Source organism: Grammomys surdaster, unplaced genomic scaffold, assembly GCF_004785775.1.
Source record: "Grammomys surdaster isolate TR1022 unplaced genomic scaffold, NIH_TR_1.0 125896, whole genome shotgun sequence".
Classification (NCBI taxonomy): domain Eukaryota; kingdom Metazoa; phylum Chordata; class Mammalia; order Rodentia; family Muridae; genus Grammomys; species Grammomys surdaster.
Genome location: NW_021620720.1, coordinates 3,143,134 through 3,166,490, shown reverse-complemented (window position 1 = coordinate 3,166,490; position 23,357 = coordinate 3,143,134). Strand labels below are relative to the sequence as shown.

At 39.8% G+C, this 23,357-nt stretch overlaps 1 protein-coding gene across 3 annotated transcripts in view; it reads right to left on the bottom strand.

Moving 5' to 3' along the window:
- The window catches only part of Csnk1g1 (casein kinase 1 gamma 1), a 140,192-nt gene that overhangs the window by 5,609 nt on the left and 111,226 nt on the right, over nt 1-23,357 (bottom strand). For 2 of the 3 annotated variants that reach the window (XM_028752330.1, XM_028752331.1), the window contains exons 12-13: nt 19,690-19,800; nt 6,893-6,999 (exon numbers count right to left, since the gene is read on the bottom strand). In XM_028752330.1, the coding sequence (XP_028608163.1) occupies nt 6,893-6,999; nt 19,690-19,800 (218 nt within the window). The remainder of the gene's footprint in view (nt 1-6,892; nt 7,000-19,689; nt 19,801-23,357) is intronic. The other variant, XM_028752332.1, reaches the window with a different exon arrangement.

Genomic DNA, 23,357 nt, shown 5'->3' with positions numbered 1-23,357 from the left:
CAGGCACACGTGCCAATCATCCAAAGGGGACAAATGCCTGATGCCCAGAAGCTAATCCTCTGGAAACTCTAGTCACAGGAAATTAGTCCCCAGTTAGTTTCCCAAGACTGCCCCTGTTCCAGACGAGGTTAGCCACTGGTGTGTTTAAGGTAGAGGCTGAGGCCCTGCAAGTGCCGTGTGATGGGGGAACAGCCTGTAGAGGAGTGGTGTGCTGTCTCACCCTAACTCTGAGGATGCCTTCCTCACTCCAGCCTTTGCACTAGGAAGTGTAGCTGTCATACAGGCACTGGAGAAGAGGCATTCAGGGCCATTGCAAGATTGATACAAAAGGTATGTTCGGTCCAGAAATGATAAATGCGAAATGAGAAGGGTGGGCAGAAGGCAGAGGATGAGTCAACGATGCCAGACATTGGAAGGAAAAAAAGTTGTAAGTAAAGCTCAGATGCTTGATCCTTGAAAGAAAATGTTTTCTGAGAAAACTATCTAAGTCTCTTACCTAATCCTTCCAGAGCTGTTTAAAGTTACTTCTATTATTTTTTGTGGGTGAATGTGTTAGCCTGCATATATGTCTCTGTATCACATGATGCCTGGTGCCACGGAAGCTGGAAGAGGACATCAGACTTGTAGGAGCAGACTTACAGAGAGTCATGAGCTGCTATGTGGGTGCTGGAAAATGGAGCTGCATGCTCTGGAAGAGTAGCCAGTGCTCTTAACTGCTGAGCCGTCAGTCCAGCCCTGCTTCCCAGGTTTTAGTGAAAGGGATATTCTTATAGAAAGGCACTACTGCTCTCTTCCAACATTCCTACATTCCCCTGCAGCTGATCACTCTCCCTTCAGACCCCTGTGTTACTATGTTTTCTTATGGTGTTTCTAAGATTTTCATCACTAGATATTTGGATAAAGTTTTTTCTTGAAATTATCTTTTGAGACAAGAACTCATTATTATGTAGCCAACGCTGGCTTCAAGTGTGCAATCCTCTGGCCTCAGCTTCCCAGAGTGCTAAGATTTATAGGAGCCTACCTAGAGGGAGAAAGTTTTTCAGAATGCAGAAAAATAAACATTTAAATAGATAGCAATGTGACCTTTAACTGTAATTTCATACAATTTGAGACAGGAGGTTCTTAAGAGAGTTTTAAAATATTTTCTTCAAAATTTGGTCATGGTTATGTTTTTCTGTAATTTCAGTGCTTGACAGCTAGAAGAAGGGTTATAAGTTAAGAGTCATTCTTGGCTACATATCAAGTTTGAAGCCAACCTGGGCTGTATATAGGAGACTTTGTCTCAATAGACAGACAGATTGTGTGTATATGTGTGTGTCTGTCCCAACCAGACCTGTGTATCAATGACATTAGTAAATGTCATTAGTTAGTGTGAACAAAAGTGTCATATACATCTAGAAACCGAATAAGTTATTTTAAATAAAAACTTTTGCTGGGCAGTGGTGGAGCACAGAGAAACCCTGTCTCGACCCCCCCCCCCAAAAAAAAAACCCCAAACCAACTTTTGATTGCTTAACATAATCCTTAATGAAAACAGAGGAAGAATTCAAGAAAAACATTTATTTATACATATGCATTAGAAATGAACATTTGTTTTTAAATTTTTTTATTTATTTTATGTGTATGGGTATTTTGTCTACATGTATGTCTATGCACCATGTGTGTGTGTGCCTGGTCAGAATAATGCATTCAACCGTTAGAACTGGAGTTATAGATGGTTGTGAGTACCAGGTGGGTGCTGAGAAATGAAACTGTTTGCTCTGGAAGTGACCTTAACCATCAAGCCATCTCTCTAGTCCCAGAAACTGGGACTTGAATCTGCCAACTTGAATGTCCAGAATTTAGTATTTAAGTGGACAAGTCAAATTTCATGAAGAATCAGTATTTCAACAGTCTACCTGTTTTCTTTCGACTATGATTTTTAGTAGGTTTTCTTTTTCTTTCTTTTTTTTTTTTTTTTTGGTTTTTCGAGACAGGGTTTCTCTGTGTAGCCCTGGCTGTCCTGGAACTCACTCTGTAGACCAGGCTGGCCTCGAACTCAGAAATCCACCTGCCTCTGCCTCCCAAGTGCTGGGATTAAAGGCGTGTGCCACCACCGCCTGGCATCCAGTGAATTCTTTTTTACTTCCTACAGGGCAATTCGAGGAATTAGCACGTGCTTCTGCTCAATTACCAGAGTTCACATAATAAGCTGAAGTTATCATCCAGAGTCAGCCATATTTTGCATTTAGAGCCCTATACAGCTTCAGCTGAAGTAGAAGCTTTTAATTCTACCAATGAGGAGCGAACCCCACAATCTGTTCTTGAAGGCTTGGTTTCTGTGGTGACCACTAGCAAAAGGCTCTCGACTGGAGGCCAAGTCTACTGAGTAACTCTACATAGAGTCACTCAGAACAGAATACGGACAAATGACCAATTCTCTTTGTGTCTTAGGTTTCCTTCTAGTTGCTCCTTTGAGTGACCAGAAATTCTTAACAAGTTAGAATCAAAACTGATCTAGGCTTTTACTCACAAGCTGTTACACTCTTCCCACAGGTCTCTGCCCTGAGCCATTGTGCTGTGTATCTCAGCACTTTCCTTTAAGCTGCCCCCTTGCAGTTTCTCTTCTTTACCATACTTTTTTTTCCTCTTATGCTCTAAAATTGGTTCAAAGCCCTACTGTGTCTGGAAGTCTTCCTTGAGAACTCACAGTGACTCCTCACTAGCTCAGCCTTCTATAGAAGTCTTTATCTTTTCCCATGTGTATGACTCACTTTGCAGCTGGGTATAACCTAAGCCCTTTGGATAGGGCCTCTGCTTCACTTGCCCTGTCCTTCCCTGCCATCCCCAGTCTCTGATTTCTATGTACAAGATTGGATGAACATAGTAGAACCTAAAGTATTTGCAATTGGGATCATGTATCTGACACCTCACAGGGAAAAAAAAAAAAAAAGACCATGACAACATTAGATTACACAGACACATGAATAGGCCCAATGTCCTCTTTGAAACTCTAACACTATCAGTACTATTTCCCTAAAAACCAGCTCTTATCATCAACAACATATCTGTTCTTAGGTAAACCCCTGTGGACAATTTGACTTAGATAGTTGGGGTTTAGAGACCAGGGCCCAATCCAGACACTGAAAATAATTTTTCAAAATGAAGTAGTCAGAATCCAGTAGGCTATTATCACAGAATAGACTATGATCTTACATGTACAGAGTGTGTGGAAGCGTTACAAAAGTCACAAGCATGAATCCTTCAGGGATTTCCTTCCACATCCCATATTTCCTACATTTATATTAAAAAAGCCTTTTCTGGAAGAAAAGACAGGCTTCCATATTTCTGTCAGTCCTTGACCTATTATCCTCTCACAAAAGCATAAAGGTATAAAGGCAACAAAACAAAACAAACAAACAAACAAACAAACACCCCCAGAAATGTTCAATCAACAACAAAATGTAGATCTTTCCCTCAAGGAGTTCTCCTTTTTAGAGACTCTTATTATAGATGAAAAAACTAACCAAAATCAGTAAGAAACTCAAACTTAGGGATTCCTCCAGTCTATTTCCGTGTTACAAAACAAGTTGCTAAAGGTGAAACTAATTACCTGATAACATTGTTTTACGGTTATTAAAACATCTAAAATCTTATCTTCCTAACCTTGGTCCCTCCTGATAGTTCTAGTCATAACTTGGGGACAAAAATTTAGAAAGAAGTTCATTCAACTTAAAAAAAAAAAAAGTTAAGTTTGGATATTGTGAGACATTGTTTTTGGTAAGAGAGTGCAGTGATAAATGAGGTGGGTTTGAAAGAAAAGAAGGAAAGGATTGATCTCTGGGTTCAAGGCTTGCCCCATCCCACCTTGTGACCTAACTTCCCTAGTCTGGGTGGTTAAGGGGTAAGAAAGTACATGGATCCATTCAGTATTTCTAAGGCTTTGCCAATCCCAGTCTAGTCTGGTCCACTCCCCTTTCATGTGGACTGGAGAGAGGGACTCACCACAGGTTGAGCATTTTCAGGCAGCTACAGAGTATATAAAGAGAAAAACATAGGGAGAGAGAGAAAGGGGGGGGGGGAGAGAGAGAGACAGAGAGAGAGAGAGAGAGAGGTATTAGTCCACAGGTGAGAGGGAAATGACTCCCTGTGAGCCATGCACACATGCAGTATGTGTCTGTGTTTAGTTTCCCCCAGCTGATGGAGCAAGCCACTTGGACTTCACATTTAAGAGAGGGGCAGAAGGCCTGACAGAAACGTCAATGTGGGATCTGGATCTCAGGAGGATGCAAAACAAAAAGAGCTGGTGGAAGCCTCAGGTGAGCTTTCCAGGGCAACTTCCAGGAAGGCAGCAGGGGAAGGAGCAAAGGACTCTGGCTTGTGAACCATATGGTTCCCATACCAGGTCTCCCACAATGTCCAGCTAACTTCCCTCCTGTAAAACTAGCACTTAAGTCTTCTTAGAGGGAGGAAAAGTTTATGAGATACTTTATCCTATTAGATGAGTTAATACACTGCTTAGGTATAACCACCAAAGAATGACCTAAATTCTAATTACACTAATTCTCGGGAGAAATTGGGCCCACAATTGTCAAGATATAGCAAAAGTATTGATTAAAAAAAAATCAACCTAAAAATCATTTGCCCTCACCATTGCTTCAACCACATTTCAAAAAAAGTGTCCTGTGGCTAGAAGAAAGGGGAAGTCAAGTGACTATTTTTTTTTACATGGATCAAAAGCCATCATCTTGTGGTTTTGTTCTGTCTTTACACAAAACAAGCTGGGAAAAGGAATTTAAAATCATAAGCTTGGAGCTAAACATTTCATACTTTCCTTGTACTTGAGTTTAACTCCAATATAGGCGACAGCCTCCTTATCATATCAGCGGTCTCCGGGAACAAATGGCACCATAGCCTTGTGCAGTGAGGGGTTGTTGGGACACCTCAGGTCTCTCTAGCTTTCACTTTTCCATTAAAATCAGCTAGTGACTATATGGCTACTGTGTCCCTACTCCATACATACCAACATACATATACCACAGACACATGGCTGAGCCCTGACAATTCCCTAGGCAAGGTGGACTGGTAACTCAGGAGATCACTACCAGAACCAGTATACAAAACGTCCCAAGCACAGGGTTTGAGTGACATTTGGTCAAAGATAACTACTCTCTTTTAGTTTCTACATTTTTCAGAAGGCCTAAGTACAGTGGTCCTGTCTGCTAAACGGGAAGACGTTGACCTCTCTAATATTCTAGTGTTTAGAATGTGACAGAACAGAACACAACAGGTTGAGCTCTTTCTATAAGGGTGACCTCCATCTTTCACACTGGACACAAACACCACACTCACATACACAGTGTACACATTTACCCAAAATGAAATGAAAAGGTCTAAAATAGAAATCTATTTAGGGCCCAATACTAACTTCTAAAAAGAACAGGTACAAATGTGAAAAAGGGATAGGGTGGGGTGGGGTGGGAAAAGGTGTGGCTCTTTCAAGATCAGAGCATGCAGAATGCGGTAGTTTCCAATTTTGGCTACACATTAGAACTCCCTGATCTTTTAAATATCTTCATTATCAGGCCAGGTATTAATAAATTAGCCTCAAATATCTGCAGTCATGCAGAGGTATCTGTATTTTCTAACATATTCTAGGTGATTCCAAGTGCAGCCAAGGGTTCAGAAAGTGGGAATATCATGTAATTTATTGAGAATGACAGAAAAAAATTATAAGCACCATTAAAATCTCCCAAGCCCCTGAGAAGAAAGGACCATGTTTAATTACTAAAAATAGTCTCCTGCTGGCGTGACCTTCCCAGGGATCAACAAGATAGAGCTGAAGTCATACTTATTCGATTTTGTAACCTGCTAAGTGGGAAAAGATCTTTCAAAGGCCTAGTGAGCTCACTAAAGAGATGGGCAGGAATACACCATGCAAAGTACATCTCGAAGAAGACCACAATGTGTGGTGACCCTGACAGATGCCCAGAGGTGCAAGATGTCCTCATTTGTACTAGAAATATATTGCTTGCCCCAGAGAAAACATTCGGACACTGAATTTTCTCCAAGAGCTTCAAAGAAAGGTCAGGATTGGCAGGAGTTACTGACTCATCTCTCTTTAGCTTTCCCTACCTGATAATATTTCTTGGAGTTTAAACTTGGATCTGAGTTTGGAATAGAGAAAAAAATCCAAGGGGTAGAAATGCTGTTTGTACAGCAGAGTCAGCATCACCTTCCAGCCCAGAATGTCAAGATTTTAAACACAGACCATGCATAAAGCACCAAGGGCTAGTGGGAGAGCACAGCAGGACATATACGTGCAGAGAAGTTGAAAAGAAAGTGAGGAACTGCCTTGCTTCCTTGGAATTAGGGTTATACTTTGCTGTCCCAAGATTCTTATATTTACAAGCACAGTTGTTTTGCTTGATGTACTTAGTTTTTCTCAGCCCAGACTGAAAGACAGCAAAATGTCTGCCAAACCCCTTTAGTCAGGACCATCCATCTGGAATGGTTAGGCAACAACTAGAAATGTGATACTATACACCATGACCCACAGTTTAACATTCTTTTCTCTGTAACCCATAGGAAGCAAGAAGCTCCAGGCCTCTAAGAAACTCATGGCTACTATCTATTGTGGCTTTTAATGCATCATTCTTTTAGTTCACTATGTCTTTTGTCTTCAGCAGACTAAAAAAAATGTAACTCTCTGCCGAGAAATAGGAGCTAAAAAGGGTGGCAGCAACCTTAATGCACCATGCAAAAAATAAAATGGTCAGAAGAAGAAAACCATGGACATAAGCGTGAAGAATCCAGTCCATGATGAGCAGCACAAAGAGGAGTCAGAAGTTTCCAGCCCATGAGGAGACAACCCTTTTAAAGACAAGACAACCCCTTTGAAAGACGAACGTACTTAGCTTCCTCCACTACCTCCACTTCGGCATGCGCTGTGATTGGTGCATTGGAATGAGCTCCAGTGGGGTCATCAGCATTCAGCTCTCCATTGGTTGAGCTAACCACCTGAAACAGAGACAGACTTCAATAAACACCATGGTCATATGAAGCTCTTGCTGCAACCAGAGTAGATTAAGAGAGATTAGACCTCAAAGTACTAGCCAGGCAGGGTGTAGAATGTGTGTTTACTTGGGTTAAGGGAACAATGTCCTGATTTAGAGAGGGTTCCTAGACCTATATCATGTCAGAACATTTAACTCAATGATACAGTCATTGACAGTTACCTTCATATCGAGTGCTTACTTTGTGGCTAGCACTATGCTATACTGTATGTGTAAATTCAATCCTTACAAACCTCTTACTTAATATGTCACAATTATTTGTGTGTGTGTGTGGTGTTTGTGTGTGTGTGTGTGTTCGTGTGTGCATGTGCCCATGCAGGCCAAAGGTGAATATTGGTCTCACTCTTCAGGAGCTTTCTCCTTTATTTTGGTCAGGGTCTTTCACTGGGACATGCAGGTTGCTGATTAGGATAGGCTGGCCTGTGAAACTTAAGTCTCCACTTTTCCAGTGCTGGGATTACAAGGGAAGCTACCACTAGTAGTCTTGGGGATAATAAAACAAACAACCAAAAAAAAAAAATCAAAAACAAGAACCAAACCAAAAAAAAACCAACTCAACAACAACAACAAAACAAAAACCAAACATCCACAGGTTCTAGGGCTCCAACTGAGGTCCCCATGTTGCCAGCAAGAACTTTATCAACTGACCTATCTCTCTGGCTCAATTACTTACAACAAAGCAAGTCATACTGATGTATACGTAAGTGGGGCAGTCTCAAGTGCCACAGTGTGCATGTGGAGGTTGGAGGACTGCCTGGGGGAGGTGGCTCTCACCTTCTGTGTGTTTTCTGGCAGTTGAACTCAGGACATCAGGCTGGGTGTGCAGTCGGTAGACCGGGCCATCTTGCTATCCCCAGTACTAATTACTCTTTTTTTAATGGATAAAAACTCTACAAAATGACTTAACCAAGGGTTAAGTTAGGGTCTGTATGCATGTATGGCTTCTGTCTGTCCACAGATTCTTTCATTTTTCAAAACTGTATATAGCTCTGTATGAAAAAATAAGTGTGTAGCTAACTTCTAAAGATTAACTCATTCTGCCTTCTTGATCATGATGGGTAAATTCTACTACTCTGTTTGTTATACTATATAATTATATAGTTTAGGTAATAATGGCTTTAAATATTCTCAAAAGGAAACCAAGAGTGGGCACTAGAAACCATAAATAATCACACTTTCTTTGAGAAATTTCTTCAAGGCTTTCAGCACTGGTTTGAAGTTACTCAAACAAGACTGCTACACCCCTCTGGTGAGGGGGGACAGTAAGGACAAACTTCCCTTGGAAAGCAAGTCTTATTTCAATGGCCTTTATTTCAGGTTCACTGTCATCCCACTGCTCACTGATCGTCCCCGAACTGTCAATGAAGGCTCTCTCCCACTCCTGTCATCTGGTTAGTGTGGACCCGATCAGGCTTGTCTCGTTGTGCAGCTGCTTCTGTCACCTGCTTTCATTTCCAGCACATGATTCCTGCTTATGTGGGTGCTGGAGAGTGGGAAAAGGGACCCAGCACAAACCACTCTGCTGTTAAAGATCTTGGCTGAAACATGGGAGAGAACCACAAAATAGGATAAATGGTTCAGACAGCTTATGCTATTGGGTAAGTAACTGCATCTATTTGAGACTGTTCTTACAGACTAGTGTAAAGCTTATAAAGTAATGGATGGGACAGAACTGGATATGATACCTTTATAAAAACTGGAGGAAGTAAAAAACAAAAAAAAAAAAAAAGGAAGTAAAACCATGTTCTAAAATCAGGCAGCCATGGGTTTGGACTCTAGCTCTACTGGCAATGGATGCTCAGGCAAGATCTTTGATCTTTCTATACCTCAGTTTTCTAATTTGTGAAACGGGGTAACAGTAATGCTTATCCTATTAGGCTAACCATGTAAGATAAACCACAGTAAGTATTCAGCCCAGAGCCACGAGGCATATTAATGGTTCAAAAATGTTCACCTGATACTCTTATTTGCCTCAAGCCAGGTGATTTTTTACTAGCAGCTAATCTTCCAAGATTTCCTAAATTATCCTAAAAAGGAAAGTGGAAGGAAATGTCCATTACTCTGGGAGCAGACTAAGTGAATCTAGCTACTATTTTTGAGACAAGGATCTCATGCTGTAGACTTGCCTGGTGCCCACTATATAGCCTAAACTATATAAACTTATGGTATTATATAAATTTCTCACACTGCACCTGACTCAATCTCCACAGAGGTAGGTTATGACAGGTCTAGAACATCATGTCCAACTTTTTTCTCATTAATAAGACATGACTGAGAAAATTACAATAATGATATATGGTTAATGGGGAAAAAAAGAAGCCTACATTAAAATTGGACTTACCCGAGGAAGACTCAAATTTCTGCTAGTGATCAAATTTATTATCTCTGATTAGTGGACAGCCTAACCTTATGGATACAACACAGAATTTTCCTCACGCTGAATACAGGTGCCTTCTGAATCTAGTCACAATTTCAAAAATTGGACAAACCCAGAATTGTATAAGACAGCTGACTTGGACTCTTCAAAAAAGACCATATTAAAAAGACCTTAAAAAGTTCCTGGAGACTGATACTGATTTAGAGGGATTAAAGGGATGGAGAGATGACTCAGTACTAAGCGCATTTGCAGATGATTTAGGTTCAGTTCCTAGTGTCTATAGTGAGCACACAGCTATCCATAACTCCAGTTCCAGGGCATTTGATGCCTTCTAACCTCTGAGAGCACCAGGCACACATGCGGTGCCCTTACATTCATGCAGGGGAAACAAGGAAACTATGGAATTAGGCAGGGTGGTAAACACCTAATATTACTAGGACTCAGGAGGCTAAAACAAGAGGATCGCCATGAGTTGGAGGCTAGCTTGGGTTAAACAGCGAGACGTGGGTTAGCCTAGGCTACAGAGTAAGATTGACAAAACAACCAAAATAAACAAACAAAACAGAGAGAGATGAAAGGACTGAAAGAGATGGAAGAGGTAAAACAACCAATGGAATGCAGGAATCTTGGTTACATTCTATAGACTACTATAAAATTTTAACTGGAATTTGGGTTGTTAGGTATTACGAGATTATTTTCTTGGAGAAGGCAAGGTTGTCATTGCTTACATGAAAGAATGTCTTTGTTCTGAGGAGATGTAGGTGGAAGTGTATGGAGCTAAAATATACTGTCTTAACTTTCAAAAGGTCTGGAAAGCAAATACATACACACTCAGACATACACACACATACAAGCACAGACAGAAAATTAAAGTAAATGTGGCAGAACTTTAACAAATTGTTAATCTTGGTTAAGGATATTCCCGACTTTTCTGTAGACTTGAAATTTTCAAAATAGAAGTTGGAGGAAGCTAAGCAAATAAAAAAAGGCAGAGAAGGTTAACTTGATTGAGAACCACATTCTGTAGATTTCCTCAGTTCTGCTGCGATTCCTGTGGACACATTTTCTAGCATACACTACTGTTAACATTGGTAACTGGCTCACCCTATGAAAGCAGTCATCTAGTCGGGCAGTGGTGGCACACGCCTTTAATCCCAGCACTTGGGAGGCAGAGGCAGGCGGATCTCTGAGTTTGAGAGTTTGAGGCTAGCCTGGTCTACAGAGTGAGTTCCAAGACAGCCAAGGCTACACAGAAAAATCCTGTCTCGAAAAACCAAACCAAAAAAAAAAAAAAAGTAATAAAAAAAAAGAAGGCAGTCATCTTAAAATATTTGCTTGTAGGGACTGGAAACATGGCTCAGCAGTTAAGAGCACTAACTGCTCTTCCAGAGGTCCTGAATTTAATTCCCAGCAATCACATGGTGGCTTATGACTATTTGTAATGGGATCTGATGCCCTCTTCTGTTGTGTGTGAAGACAGTGACTTATATATATTAAATAAATAAATCTTTAAAAAATATGTTGTTTGTTTACTTAATTTCTGTAGCACTGGGGACTAAACCAAAGGTTGTGTGTGTTCTAGGAAGCCCTGAATCACTGATTCTTTTTTTTTTTTTTTTGGTTTTTCGAGCCCTGGCTGTCCTGGAACTCACTCGGTAGACCAGGCTGGCCTTGAACTTAGAAATCCACCTGCCCCTGCCTTCCAAGTGCTGGGATTAAAGCCGTGCGCCACCACCGCCCGGCTTGAATCACTGATTCTTAATGAACTGGATAAAATGTCATGTAAAATGTCTTGGCTAAAAGCCAGGTGTAGTAGAGTAAACCTATAATGCCAGCATTCAGGTGTCTGAGGCAGGAATATTTGAAGTATGTAGCCAGTGTTAGCTGAAGAGGGATTCAAAGTTAATCTAGCATATCTATCTGCTTATCTCTTCAATATGAAAGAATATGAATAGTAAGAGTCACTACCGAGAATTACCTGTGACTCTGGGTTATGGCACTTGCTAACAGCACTTCATGTCCTATACTTTCTCTTCCCTATGAATTGCTTCTGGTCCTACAAGCAATGTCCTTGGGCACTCTCAGGAAAAGATTATCTCACTTTATAGTCAACATTTTTATCTGTATCAGAAAGCACATGATTGCAAATAAATCAGGCATACATATACAGCTCTACCTGCCTCTGCCTCCTGAGTGCTGAGATTAAAGGTGAGTGGCACTATACCTTGCCTCAATTTATTAATATTTTAAACAATATCATAGTTATAATTTTTTTCACTGAAATTTTAGTATAATCTTTACTGAAAAATAAGACTTCTATATTATGTATATGCACATTTATTTTGCTGTAAACATATTAGCCGGTTATACAAAACCATGTAAGATTATCTATGAGGAAAACTAAGAAAATGTACTATTCATATATATATATATATATATATATATGTATATGTATATGTATATGTATATATGTATATGTATATATGTATATGTATATGTATACGTATATGTATATATATTCATATATAAATGAATATATAAACACATATTCAATATATATGTATATATACACAAATATATTCACACACACATACACACACATACTATTGGTAATATCCCTTGTAGAAGTCTCACAAATTTGAATAATAATTCCTATTTTTTCAAAATGTCACTGAGGGTGCTAGAGAGATGTCTCATTGGTTAGGAGCACTGACTGCTCTTCCAGAGGTTCTGAGTTTTATTTCCAGCAACCACAGGGTGGCTCACAACCATTTGTTATGGGATCTGATATCCTCTTTTGGTTTGTCTGAAGACAGTTACAGTGTACTCACATAAAAATAAAATAAATAAATCTAAAAAAAGTCACTGAGAAAAGATATTATGTACCAAAGTTATTAATGCTTCAGCTGCTCTTTTTAAAAAATGATTTATTTTGATTTTATGTATATTGTTGTTCTGCATGCTTGTATGTGTATATGATGTTTTAGATGCCCTGGAACTGGAGATACAGTTAGTTTTGAGTTGCCATGTGGGTGCTGATAACTGAACCTGGGTCGTTTGAGCCAGTGCTCTTAACCACTGAGCCAACTCTCCAGCACTCTCAGCTGTTAATTCTTAAGTCACACTGCCCTTATTTGGTTGTAGAGATTTCTAAAAATTGTCAATATAGTTTGATTTGAACAACTTCAAAGTAATCTTTTGGAAGAACACTTTTGTGTTTTGTCTTCTGGAACTTAGGCCTGAACAAGCAGAAGATCTCCGGAAATATAAGAAAGATGGGAACCAGGGTGTTCTGCTCACTAAGTTGGTTAGAACCAGAATGTCCAAACTTAAATAAGACAAAGGTTCTTCATCTTGGCAATCTGCCTTCAAAGACAGATGATGTTGCAGAGTATACAGGTTAACCACAACATGACTTCACCAAACACCTCTGCAAAGTGCAATAATGCAGACATATATTCAGACATCAGTAGTGCACCTCCCCAGTCCCAGTGCTCAAGGCTGTGGTCAGATGACTGCAACCTGAAGGCTAGTGTGAAGTACAAAGAGAGGTCCTGCCTTGGGGGGAAAAAAAGAGAGGAAAACCAAGGCAGGCATTGTGGTGAATGCCTTTAATCCTAGCACTCATGGAGGTAGATGTGGTGGATAGGCAGATCTCTGTGTGTTCCAGGACAATCTGGTCTACACAGTGAGATCAGGACAGCCAGAGCTACACAGTGAAATCCTGTCTGCTAAACAAACAAACAAACAAAAAACCCAGCAAAACAAACAAAACACATGGGCATCTGTTGTACTAGAATGCATAGTCTTGGCCAAGTGTGGTAGCATATGTCTGTAATTACATTATGTAAGATGTGGAGGCAGGAAGACTAGGAGGTCAAAGATAGTCTTGGCTTCATAATAAGTTCAAGGCCAGCCAGGACTGTATACACTTCTGTCTCAAAAACCCAAAAGTTTGTCTGCAGAGAGAGCGCAGAAGTAAAGAGCACTTACTGCTCCTCCTAAGGACCTGATTTCAGTCCCAAGCGCCCACCCATATCAAGTAGTTCACAGCTGCATGTAACTCGAGTTCTAGGAGATCTTGAGCTCTTTTCTGTCCTCTGTGCACACCCTAATGTGTAATATATATACATATAGATGCATAATTTCTAAAACATAACTTTAGACAAATTAAAAACAAAGTAATTTTATATACTAACTTAATTACTATATATTTGTGGCGAATGATTAATTCTACTCAAAGTCTTATTTGCTCACTCATTATTTATTGCAGTGCTTGTGACTTTGTGCAGTACTTGTGAACCCAAAATTGTGTGCATGCTAGACAAGCAGAGTACACTGAGCTAGGTCTGTCATTTACTTAAATATTATGACATATCATAGTATCCTAGATTTTCATCATTTTGGTGACATAGCTCCCAAACTCATGACTCTAAGGTTCTATACAGGCAACAGGTTCACCCAAGGAATCACCTAACTTTTCATTTTACTGGCAAGTCTCTTTCTTTGTTGGGTTGGATGTCTTGATCCCTAGATCCAATATATGCTTCTTTCTTATTTTAACACACCTTGATAACATACATCCAGTGTAGATTTATACCAAAGGTTCATGAAGCATAGAAATTTTAAGTTGGTTAAAACAAAACAAAACAAAACAAAACAAAACAAAATAAAACAAAACAACAAACCAGGGTCATGGAAACGGTCTTTAGAAGTCCACACTCATCTTCTCAGTTGCCTTACTTTCCTTCTAAGTACCTCCTTTCTTAAAAAATATGTTATGTGTGTACTTTCTATGAGGGTAGGACTGCATATATGTGGAACTTTGAAGACAACTTTCAGGAGTCAGTTCTCTCTTTCTGAGAACAAGCCATCAAGCTTGGTGGTCCCAAGCTACTGTTGAGCTATCTTGCTGTCTCCAAGAATACTGAGTTTTAAAAATTATCTTTTTGCCGGGCGGTGGTGGCGCACGCCTTTAATCCCAGCACTTGGGAGGCAGAGGCAGGCGGATTTCTGAATTCGAGAGTTCGAGGCTAGCCTGGTCTACAGAGTGAGTTCCAGGACAGCCAGGACTACACAGAGAAACCCTGTTTCGAAAAACCAAACCAAAAAAAAAAAAAAAATTATCTTTTTGCTATTCACATATGACTGGTAGTTTGGCTGAGTAAAGAATTCCTCAGATTTTTGGAGATATTTTTCACTGATTTCTGGCTTCTAGTCTTACTTAGAAATCTGAATGAATCCACAACATTAATTCCCGATTCTTTCTTTGTGACTTTCTGGAGGCTTGAAGCTTTTGCTTTTGTCTTTAGTGTTCTAGTCTCATGAGAATGAACCTTGGTGTGGTTCTATCATCCATTAACTCTGGTACTCAATGGTCTCTGTGATCAGTAAACAGATCTTTGACTCTAGGAAATACTTCTGCAAATCATTTCGTTTCTCTGTTCTCTCTGGAACTAGTATAACATGGAACATGATCTTAAATGTTCCTCAGCTTTTCTTCAATTATTTTTTTCATATATTTCTTTTTGTTCTACTTTCTTTTTCTTAAGATTTATTTATTTATTTTATGTATGTGAGACCACTGTAGCTGTCTTTAGACAATACCAGATGATGGCATCACATCACATCATAGATGATTGTGAGCCACCATGTGGTTGCTGGGAATTAAACTTAGGACCTTTGGAAGAGCAGTCCATGCTTTTAACCACTGAGCCATCTCTCCAGCCCTCCTACATTCTTAATTTTAAATTCCAATCTGACTGAATTTTAAATGGTATTGTTTTAATCAATCTCTTCTCCTCTTCCCCCGTCTCTCTGGTTTTTTTTTTTTGTTTTTTGTTTTCGTCTCTCTGGTTTTTCAAGACATGGTTTTACCCCTGGCTGTCCTGGCTTTTGCTCTATAAACCAGGCTGGCCTTGAACTCAGAGATCCACTGGCTGCTGCTGTCTCCCAAGTACTGGGATTAAAGGTGTGAGCCAACCCCCACCCCTCTATTTTTTTGTTTTTGTTTTTTCGAGACAGGGTTTCTCTGTGTAACCCTGGCTGTCCTGGAACTCACTCTGTAGAGCAGGCTGGCCTGGAACTCAGAAATCCACCTGCCTCTGCCTCCCAAGTGCTGGGACTAAAGGCGTGAGCCACCATTGCCCGGCCCTCTATTTGTTTTAATTTCTAAGAGCTCTGTTGCCAAAATTTGTATTTTATTTATGGATATTAGTACTTCATCTGCATCTACATATGTGGACTACGTATGTTCAGTCTGAGGAGGCCAGACGAGGTCAATAGATCCTTTTTTTTTTTTTTTTTTTTTGGTTTTTCGAGACAGGGTTTCTCTGTATAGCCCTGGCTGTCTTGGAACTCACTCGGTAGACCAGGCTGGCCTCGAACTCAGAAATCCGCCTGCCTCTGCCTCCCAAGTGCTGGGATTAAAGGCGTGCGCCACCACCGCCCAGCTAATATATCCTCTCGAACTGGAGATACAAACAGTTGTGAGCTGTCATGTTGGTGATGGGATTTGAACCTAGGACCTCCAGAGTAGCAGAAAGTGCTCTTAACTACCAAGTCACTTCTCCAGCTCTGATTTCTTTTTCTTTAAAATATTGCCCCACCCCCACCCCCATAGGGTTTCTCTGCGTAGCTCTGGCTGTCCTGGAACTTGTTCTATAGACCAGGCTAGCCTCAAACTCTGTCTGCTCTGCCTTCAAGTGCTGAGATTAAAGGTGTGTGCCACCACCGCCAGGCAAAGCTTGTTCTTTTGAAAATACTTCTGCTGTAGTTTGCTTCAGTTCCTTTCTTATTAAAATTTTCTTCAGGTGCCTGATAACCCTTGATTATCTGTTCCTATTAGAAGTAGTGGATGCAGAAGTCTCCATCCATCATTGAGGATTAATAGACAATGATTGGTGTGGGAAAAGACACTTCTTTCAGTGTTGTAGGCAACAGTAGATTGCCCATGCTCCTGTAAACAGTTATAATTAAATTCACTGGTATACACGTACATACAGATACCCCGAAGACTAGGAACACTAGAGTAGTTGTTAATAAGGGGTCTGCAGAGTAAAAGAGAGGGTTATGGGTGGTGAATACATTATATAATATACAAAAATGTCACAATAAAGCAAATTCTATATGGTTCATGCTAATAAAAACCTTTTACAAAGATTTATGTTTTTAAGTATGTATGTGTATCTGTCCAGTATAAGTATGCCAGTTAATTTTTTGTCATCTTGACACAAGCAAGGAATCATCTGGGAAGAGAGCCTCAACTTGACTGATTGCTATGGGAAGGCCCAGGTCACAGGGGGCAGGTCATCCTGTGTTGTATAAAAAAGCAGACTGAGGAAGCCAGACAGTACACAAGTTTTCTTCATGATCTCTGCTTTAGTTCCTGCCTCCCTCAGAGACTAAGATGAAAAAGAAATAAACCCCTTTCTCCCCCCAAGTTTCAGGTCATGGTGTTTATCAAAGAAGCAAACTAGGACAATGGGTATGTGCATATGAGTGCAGGTATGCAGGAAGACCAGAAAGTGTGAAATCCCCTGCAGTTTGTTAGTTGCCTGATATACTAGAAATTGAATGAACTCAGGTCCTCTGCAAGAGTAGTATATGGTTTAAACTGCTGAGCCATCTCTCCAAGGCCCTAATTAAAAACTTTAAAATGAGAGGATGCATATCAATTGACACTGTGAGACTGGGAGGGTCTTGACAATTTGGGATATTTCAGGATGAGTTGGCTGCCATTGGATTGGGGAGAATAATGGTGTTAGTCCCCTTCAATTTTCTTTCTGGATGGTTATATTTTCCAGTGTGTGTGTGTGTCTCTGTGTATTTACTTCTTGCCTGGCTATTTGCTTTCTAAAGCAATATATGGAAAAATAAAAATAAGTCAGTCAGTCAGTCAGGATACCATATACCCACTCTTCCTTGTTAAGCACTACACCTTGCCTCCAAGGGCACTTCACAGCCCTTAGTCTAGAGACCAACTTTAAAACAAAAACAAATAAACACCTTGTCCTCAATTTATTTTTTAATAGCAGAAAAGCTAGTTTCATTTTGAATATAATAAGTAAAATATCCTGAACTTTCAGAAATAAAATCATGTAACTTCCCTAGGAATTTCTCCATGGCACCGACTGATACATAACCTGTCAACACAATGTTCATTGGGTAATTCTGAAGAGGGAAGTACATCTGCTTTTCTACAATAAGAGATCTTTGCACTTTTCAGTAATTCATTTTATGCTGTTACTATTTTACTGCTTTCTCTTTGATTTGATGTTATTTTGTCATGCTTTTCTATCAGCAAAATTACACTTAAACAAAACTACCAATTTTTCCCTGTATTTCTTTCTTTAAAAAAAAAAAAGTTCTATGTGTATCGGCATTTAGCTTGGATGTATGTCTGCGCATCATGTGTATACCTAATGCCTATGGAAGCAGAAGAGGCTGTTAGATCCTAAAACTGGAGTTACAGATAGTTGTGACTTGCCATGTGGGTGCTGGGAACCAAATCTGGGTTCTTTGCAAAAGCAACAAGTACTCATAACTACTGAGCCATCTCTCCAGCTCTGCCACTGAGCTTTTTATTTCACTATTAGCCACTCAGCATTTCTGGTGTGAAGTATCATAGCTAAACAATAAATCAGCCACTTGTTTGTCACAGGTGATGTTATGCTGATGCTGCCCCTGAAACAAGGTGAGACTTGTTGGGGAGGGTAGGAGGTAGGTGTGGGAGCAAATATAGAATCAGATGGGATAGACTGACCCCTACTTCCTCTCTCCAAATAAAGATTTGGTCTCTGGTGAAGAAACAACATGAAGGATCTCTTCCTTCTTAGACTTTCAACCAATTTTTTTTTGTTGTTTGCTTAATTTATTTATTTTTATATGTATTGGTGTTTACCTACATGTATGTCTTTCATGAGAGCATCAGATCCTCTGGAACTGGAGTTACAGTCAGTTGTGAGCTTCCTACCATGTAAGTGCTGGGAATTGAACCTGGGTCCTCTGGAAGAGCAGCCAGCGCTCTTAACCACTGAATCATCTCTCCAACCCTTCAACCACCCTTTTTTAGCATATGCCCTGCTTTTTTTTTTTTACTCCTCAACTTAAAAGCCAATTCTTGAGGCTTTTGAGAAATGCCAGGGTGAATAGACTAAGATTCAATTTTTAAAATTTAATCAATTATTATTTAATCTGTCTTTCAACTTCCAACGTTTTGTTGCTATTACTGTTTTCTTCACCTTTCTTTCTTCACTGCTCAGCTTCTTCACCTTTCTATGGACTTATACCTCTACACAATATTTTACCTTTTTGCTTTCTATCTATCTTTTTTTTTTTTTCTTTTGAGACAAGATTTCTCTATGTAGTCTTGGCTTGGAACACAATGTTCAGACCAGGCTGGCCTCGAACCTGCCTGTGCCACCATGCTCCTTTACCACTGCTTCAGGAAGAGATAACAGCAAATCTGTGTCAATTCACATTTTACCTTCATGTTTCTATTAAATACTTTATAGGGCTACATGTGTGTTAACTTCCTATGAATAAAAAGACTTTCAATGAGTTCTTTCTTATAAAAGCATATTCTAGAAGATCAGGCCTATTAAGATTTATTTACACAAAGGAAGTTCATTTCTATGGTCATCAGTATGAGAAAAATATTCAGTTGCATTTTTTTCTGGGTATGACTTTAAAAGTTATATATAAGAAAACTGATGAGACCAAACATGTTTCTGGTACTATAAAGAGAAGAAAAATTAAGGCTAGCCTAAATAAAAACAGAAATAATTTTCAAGACCAAATTTATTCCAGAGAGAAAAAAGGAAACAGTTCAACTTCTTTGTTATCCACTCAGGAAATCCCTGCAATCAATATTCCCAGGCTATTAGGTGCTAAACAATCTGTCATCATCAGATGAGTTACACATGCATATCTCTAGTACTAGAAGGCTCCAGGACTTTACAATTTAGATACTGACACGCTTTTACCTTGACGGTATTCTGCAGATAATGAGTAGTAGACCAAGATTGTAGGGCAGGTTAATTCAATGCAGAAATCACATATATGCTTTTAAGTCAATGACAAAAAAGCAGCAATTATCCCCCAAAATGGTTTTTACCAAGGTCTACATAGAGATAATCAGTTAAACAGAAGCAACTCACCCCTGCTGTAATCATTCATCTGAAAGGAACCCGAACTGCAAGAGCAAGCCAACATTCTACTAGTCAGGCTAAGAAGGTCAGGGAAGATAGTAGGTACCTGTACTGAGCCCCCATGGCGGTCTGCAGCCAAGTGAGACGTCAGGTATGAGGTATTGGTCTGCCGGCTGGGCTGGATTTCCCACTCTCCTCGGCGCTCTGATGATGCAGTCTGCTTAGGCATTAGGAAGCATGACAGCGAGATATGGAAGGAGAGGTAAAGCAACAGAAAGCAACAACAAAATCCAGCACATTAGTGTTCCTGCAGGGTTTCTGTATGGAACTTGACATCAACAACTGCTGCAGAGCACCGAGAAATAGTACTGTGACGGCATTCATTTCCACTAATGAACCAAAACATCAGTTGAAAGAAAACCTGTACTGACCAAGAGTAGAGAGGGAGCCAACCAAGAGCTGGGAATCACCTTTCATGTTCCACACTAATGTGATTTCAGCAGCCACTAAGCAGATCAGATTCAGAAAGTTAAAAGATATTGAGCAAATAGTCATAATTTCATTGATTAAATAACTAAGCAGATAAAAGTCTTCCCATGAGGAACCAAGACAATGTCATTTCCTTAAATAGGTAGGTAGCTTACTACTCTCAAGATTAATGTCCGTGAGACTTGCTTTTTCTTCTTTCGATGTTCTTCCTTCTCTTCCATTTTTTTGAGACCAGGGTCTTATTCTGGTAACCCTGACTGGTATGGAATTCATAACAATTCTTCAAGTGCTGAGATTATACGCACGAAACACCGTATCTGACTAACCAGAGATTTACTAAGACAAACAGTGGCTGGAATATGCTTTCATATCAAATGAATGAGCAAAAGTAGTTTTCTTTAATTTAAAAAAAATATTTTACTTATTAAAAATATTTGCTCTTACTCTCTTACTCTCTTGCCTCTAGCTTCTCTCTGTCCCCTCACCCTTCCCCCCTTCCCTTCCCCTTCTCTTCATGTGGTCATGGCCGGCCTCCACTTCTCTCCTCTCTCCTCTTTCTCCACCATCTTCTCCTGTTTCTCTCCCCACCTTTGCCCTCTGCCCTGAATAAACCCCCTCCCCTTTGGAAAAACAAAACAAAAAAAAATATCTGTAGATTTGTTTTATATGTATGAATGTTTGCCCACATGTATGTATGTGTACCATGTACCTACGAAGGTCAGAAGAAGGAATTAGATATTCTGGAACTGAAGTTACAAATGATTGTGAGTCACTATATGGATCCTGAAAACTGAATCTAGGTCTTTTGGAAGAGTAGCCAGTGATGTTCACCACTGATCCATCTCTCTAGCCCCCAAACTATCTTTTTAAAGGAGACTCACATGCTAAGAACAAGTAAGCACACAAAGACAAAAATAAAGCTTCTGATTCATTGACCCAAAGTATTTAATTTGGAATTAGAAACAATTTACTAATTTACTTTCTTTTAGGAAGCAAAAGGCAGATATTTATTCAGCAAAAATAGGATCTCAAAAAAATTAAAACTCTTCACACTGTTTATGTATTTTTGCTGCCATTCAGGCTGTCCTCATGTCTTCTTTACCTGTTTGTTGTTTAAGATCTCATACTAGTCTGCCCTCACTTATGTATGACTTTTTGTTCTGTAGTCTGTATTAGGTACCTTCTGCCCTGAGCCAACAGCTGTACAACAGTCCTAAAGCTTTAAAAAATGAAAAATGAGCAGTTTGAAAGGAAGTAATGAGGCATTAGTAGTTAAAATTTTAATTGCTGCTAATATCAGTAACAGCAGGGGGTGGAACAGAGTACTGCTCCTCTACATGAACACTAGGGAAGGAACTTATCTTAGAAATGGTGACTATAAATGTGTATTCTACAGCTTAAGGCTCAAAGGGTTTCATTGATAAGAACTGCTTAAAGTTCATTAGTAAGTGACCTAACAGACATTTCCTATAAAGCTACAATTTACTTGTCATTATTAACAGACTGTGAGTTCACACAGATAATGACAGCACTGTAAAAGATTCTGGTCAGATTTGCTGTTACTTCCTCTGGGGGATGAAGAGACTCAAGAAGGAAGTAGCTGTACTAACTTGCTTACTATGTAATTACTACAGGTGGGGTTTGGGTTTCATGCTAAAAGCACCACAAGAGAGTTGAAACTATTATAAATATTCTTTCCCTGTGGGGTTTTGTTAAGTTGCTTAGGTTGCTCCTGAACAGACATACCATCATCCCACCAGTGACCTGTGTAGCTGGGATTAGACCATACACTACGTTGATGTTTCCCTTCCAATGATTTCTGTTGATAGATAGTCACATGGTAAGTTTTCCAAAATAAGGCTGTGGTATACAATAAAATTATACCATGTTATAAACCCAGGGACATTATCAGATGCCTAGACAATTAATTGAATCAATGTTTTTCTTTTTCTTTCTTTTTTTTTTTGGTTTTTCGAGACAGGGTTTCTCTATGTAGCCCTGGCTGTCCTGGAACTCAGAAATCCGCCTGCCTCTGCCTCCCAAGTGCTGGGATTAAAGGCATGCGCCACCACCACCCGGCGAATCAATGTTTTTCTAACATTAGAAGATATACAACTAATTTAGTAAAGTTTAAGTAGAGTATTCAACTTCTTACACTATTACGTAGAATTAGGTCTCGTTATGTAACTCCAGGTTGGCCTCAAACTCATGATGCCCCTGCTTCAGGAGTGTGCCACAACAGTGCCCAGCTTCCCAAGATTTAAATACTTAAAATATCTGAAGGGCACTGGAGAGATGGCTCAGCAGTTAGAACACTTGTGGAGGACCTGAGATCACTCCAAACACCCACATGGTAGCTGACAATTGTCTGTGACTCCAGTGCCAGGGAATCTCATGCCCTCTTTTGACTTCTGTCAGCACCAGGCACATACAAAAACAAACATGCTGAAAATAAAAAAGCGAGAGGAGGCGCTCACGAGGACCTGCCCATGTGAGGGTCTACAGGCAGCTGCTAGTTGCGGGGAGAGTAACACTTGTTTTCAGTCCCATAGTCATTGGTAAACTGCCCATTCCTCAGTAAGCAACCCCAAAGACAAAGGAAGATACGGCAGCTGGAGAGATGGTTCAGCAGTAAAGAGGACTTGCTGCTCCTCCAGAGGTCCCAAGGGTTCAGCACTTACACTGGAGAGCTCACAACTGCCTGTCACTCCAGTTCAAGGAGAACTAATGCCCTCTTCTCTTGCATCTGCACATACATGGTGTGTGTGTATTGTATATGTGTGTGCATGTACATATTATATATATTATCCAAGCACACACACCCATAAACATACAGATAAAGTAAGTAAATCTTTGAAAAAGCAGTATGAAAGTAGGAGAGGAAAGGATCAGTGGGAGAGGAGAGGGAAAGGGTGATGAGTGATAAATATGAAGAAAACACATTATATTAACACATAAAAAAGTCACAATGAAACTAATCATCATGTATAACTAATACATGCCAATAAAACATTTAAAAAGTCTATTTACTGGCCAGTTAGCATTCTTTAGGGTTTTATGATATATACATAAAACATTACTTCTACCATAAATGCTGGTTTTGTTCTGCTTATTTTGGTGTGTGCATGTGAAAACATTTATGTACACATATACATGTGGCCAGAGGTCAACCTCGGTGTTGTTCCCCAGTGGCCATCCACTTTATTTATTTATTTATTTATTTATTTATTTATTTGAGAAGGTCTCTCAGTGGCCTCCCTTCCCCTCTCTTTCCTTTCTTTCTCT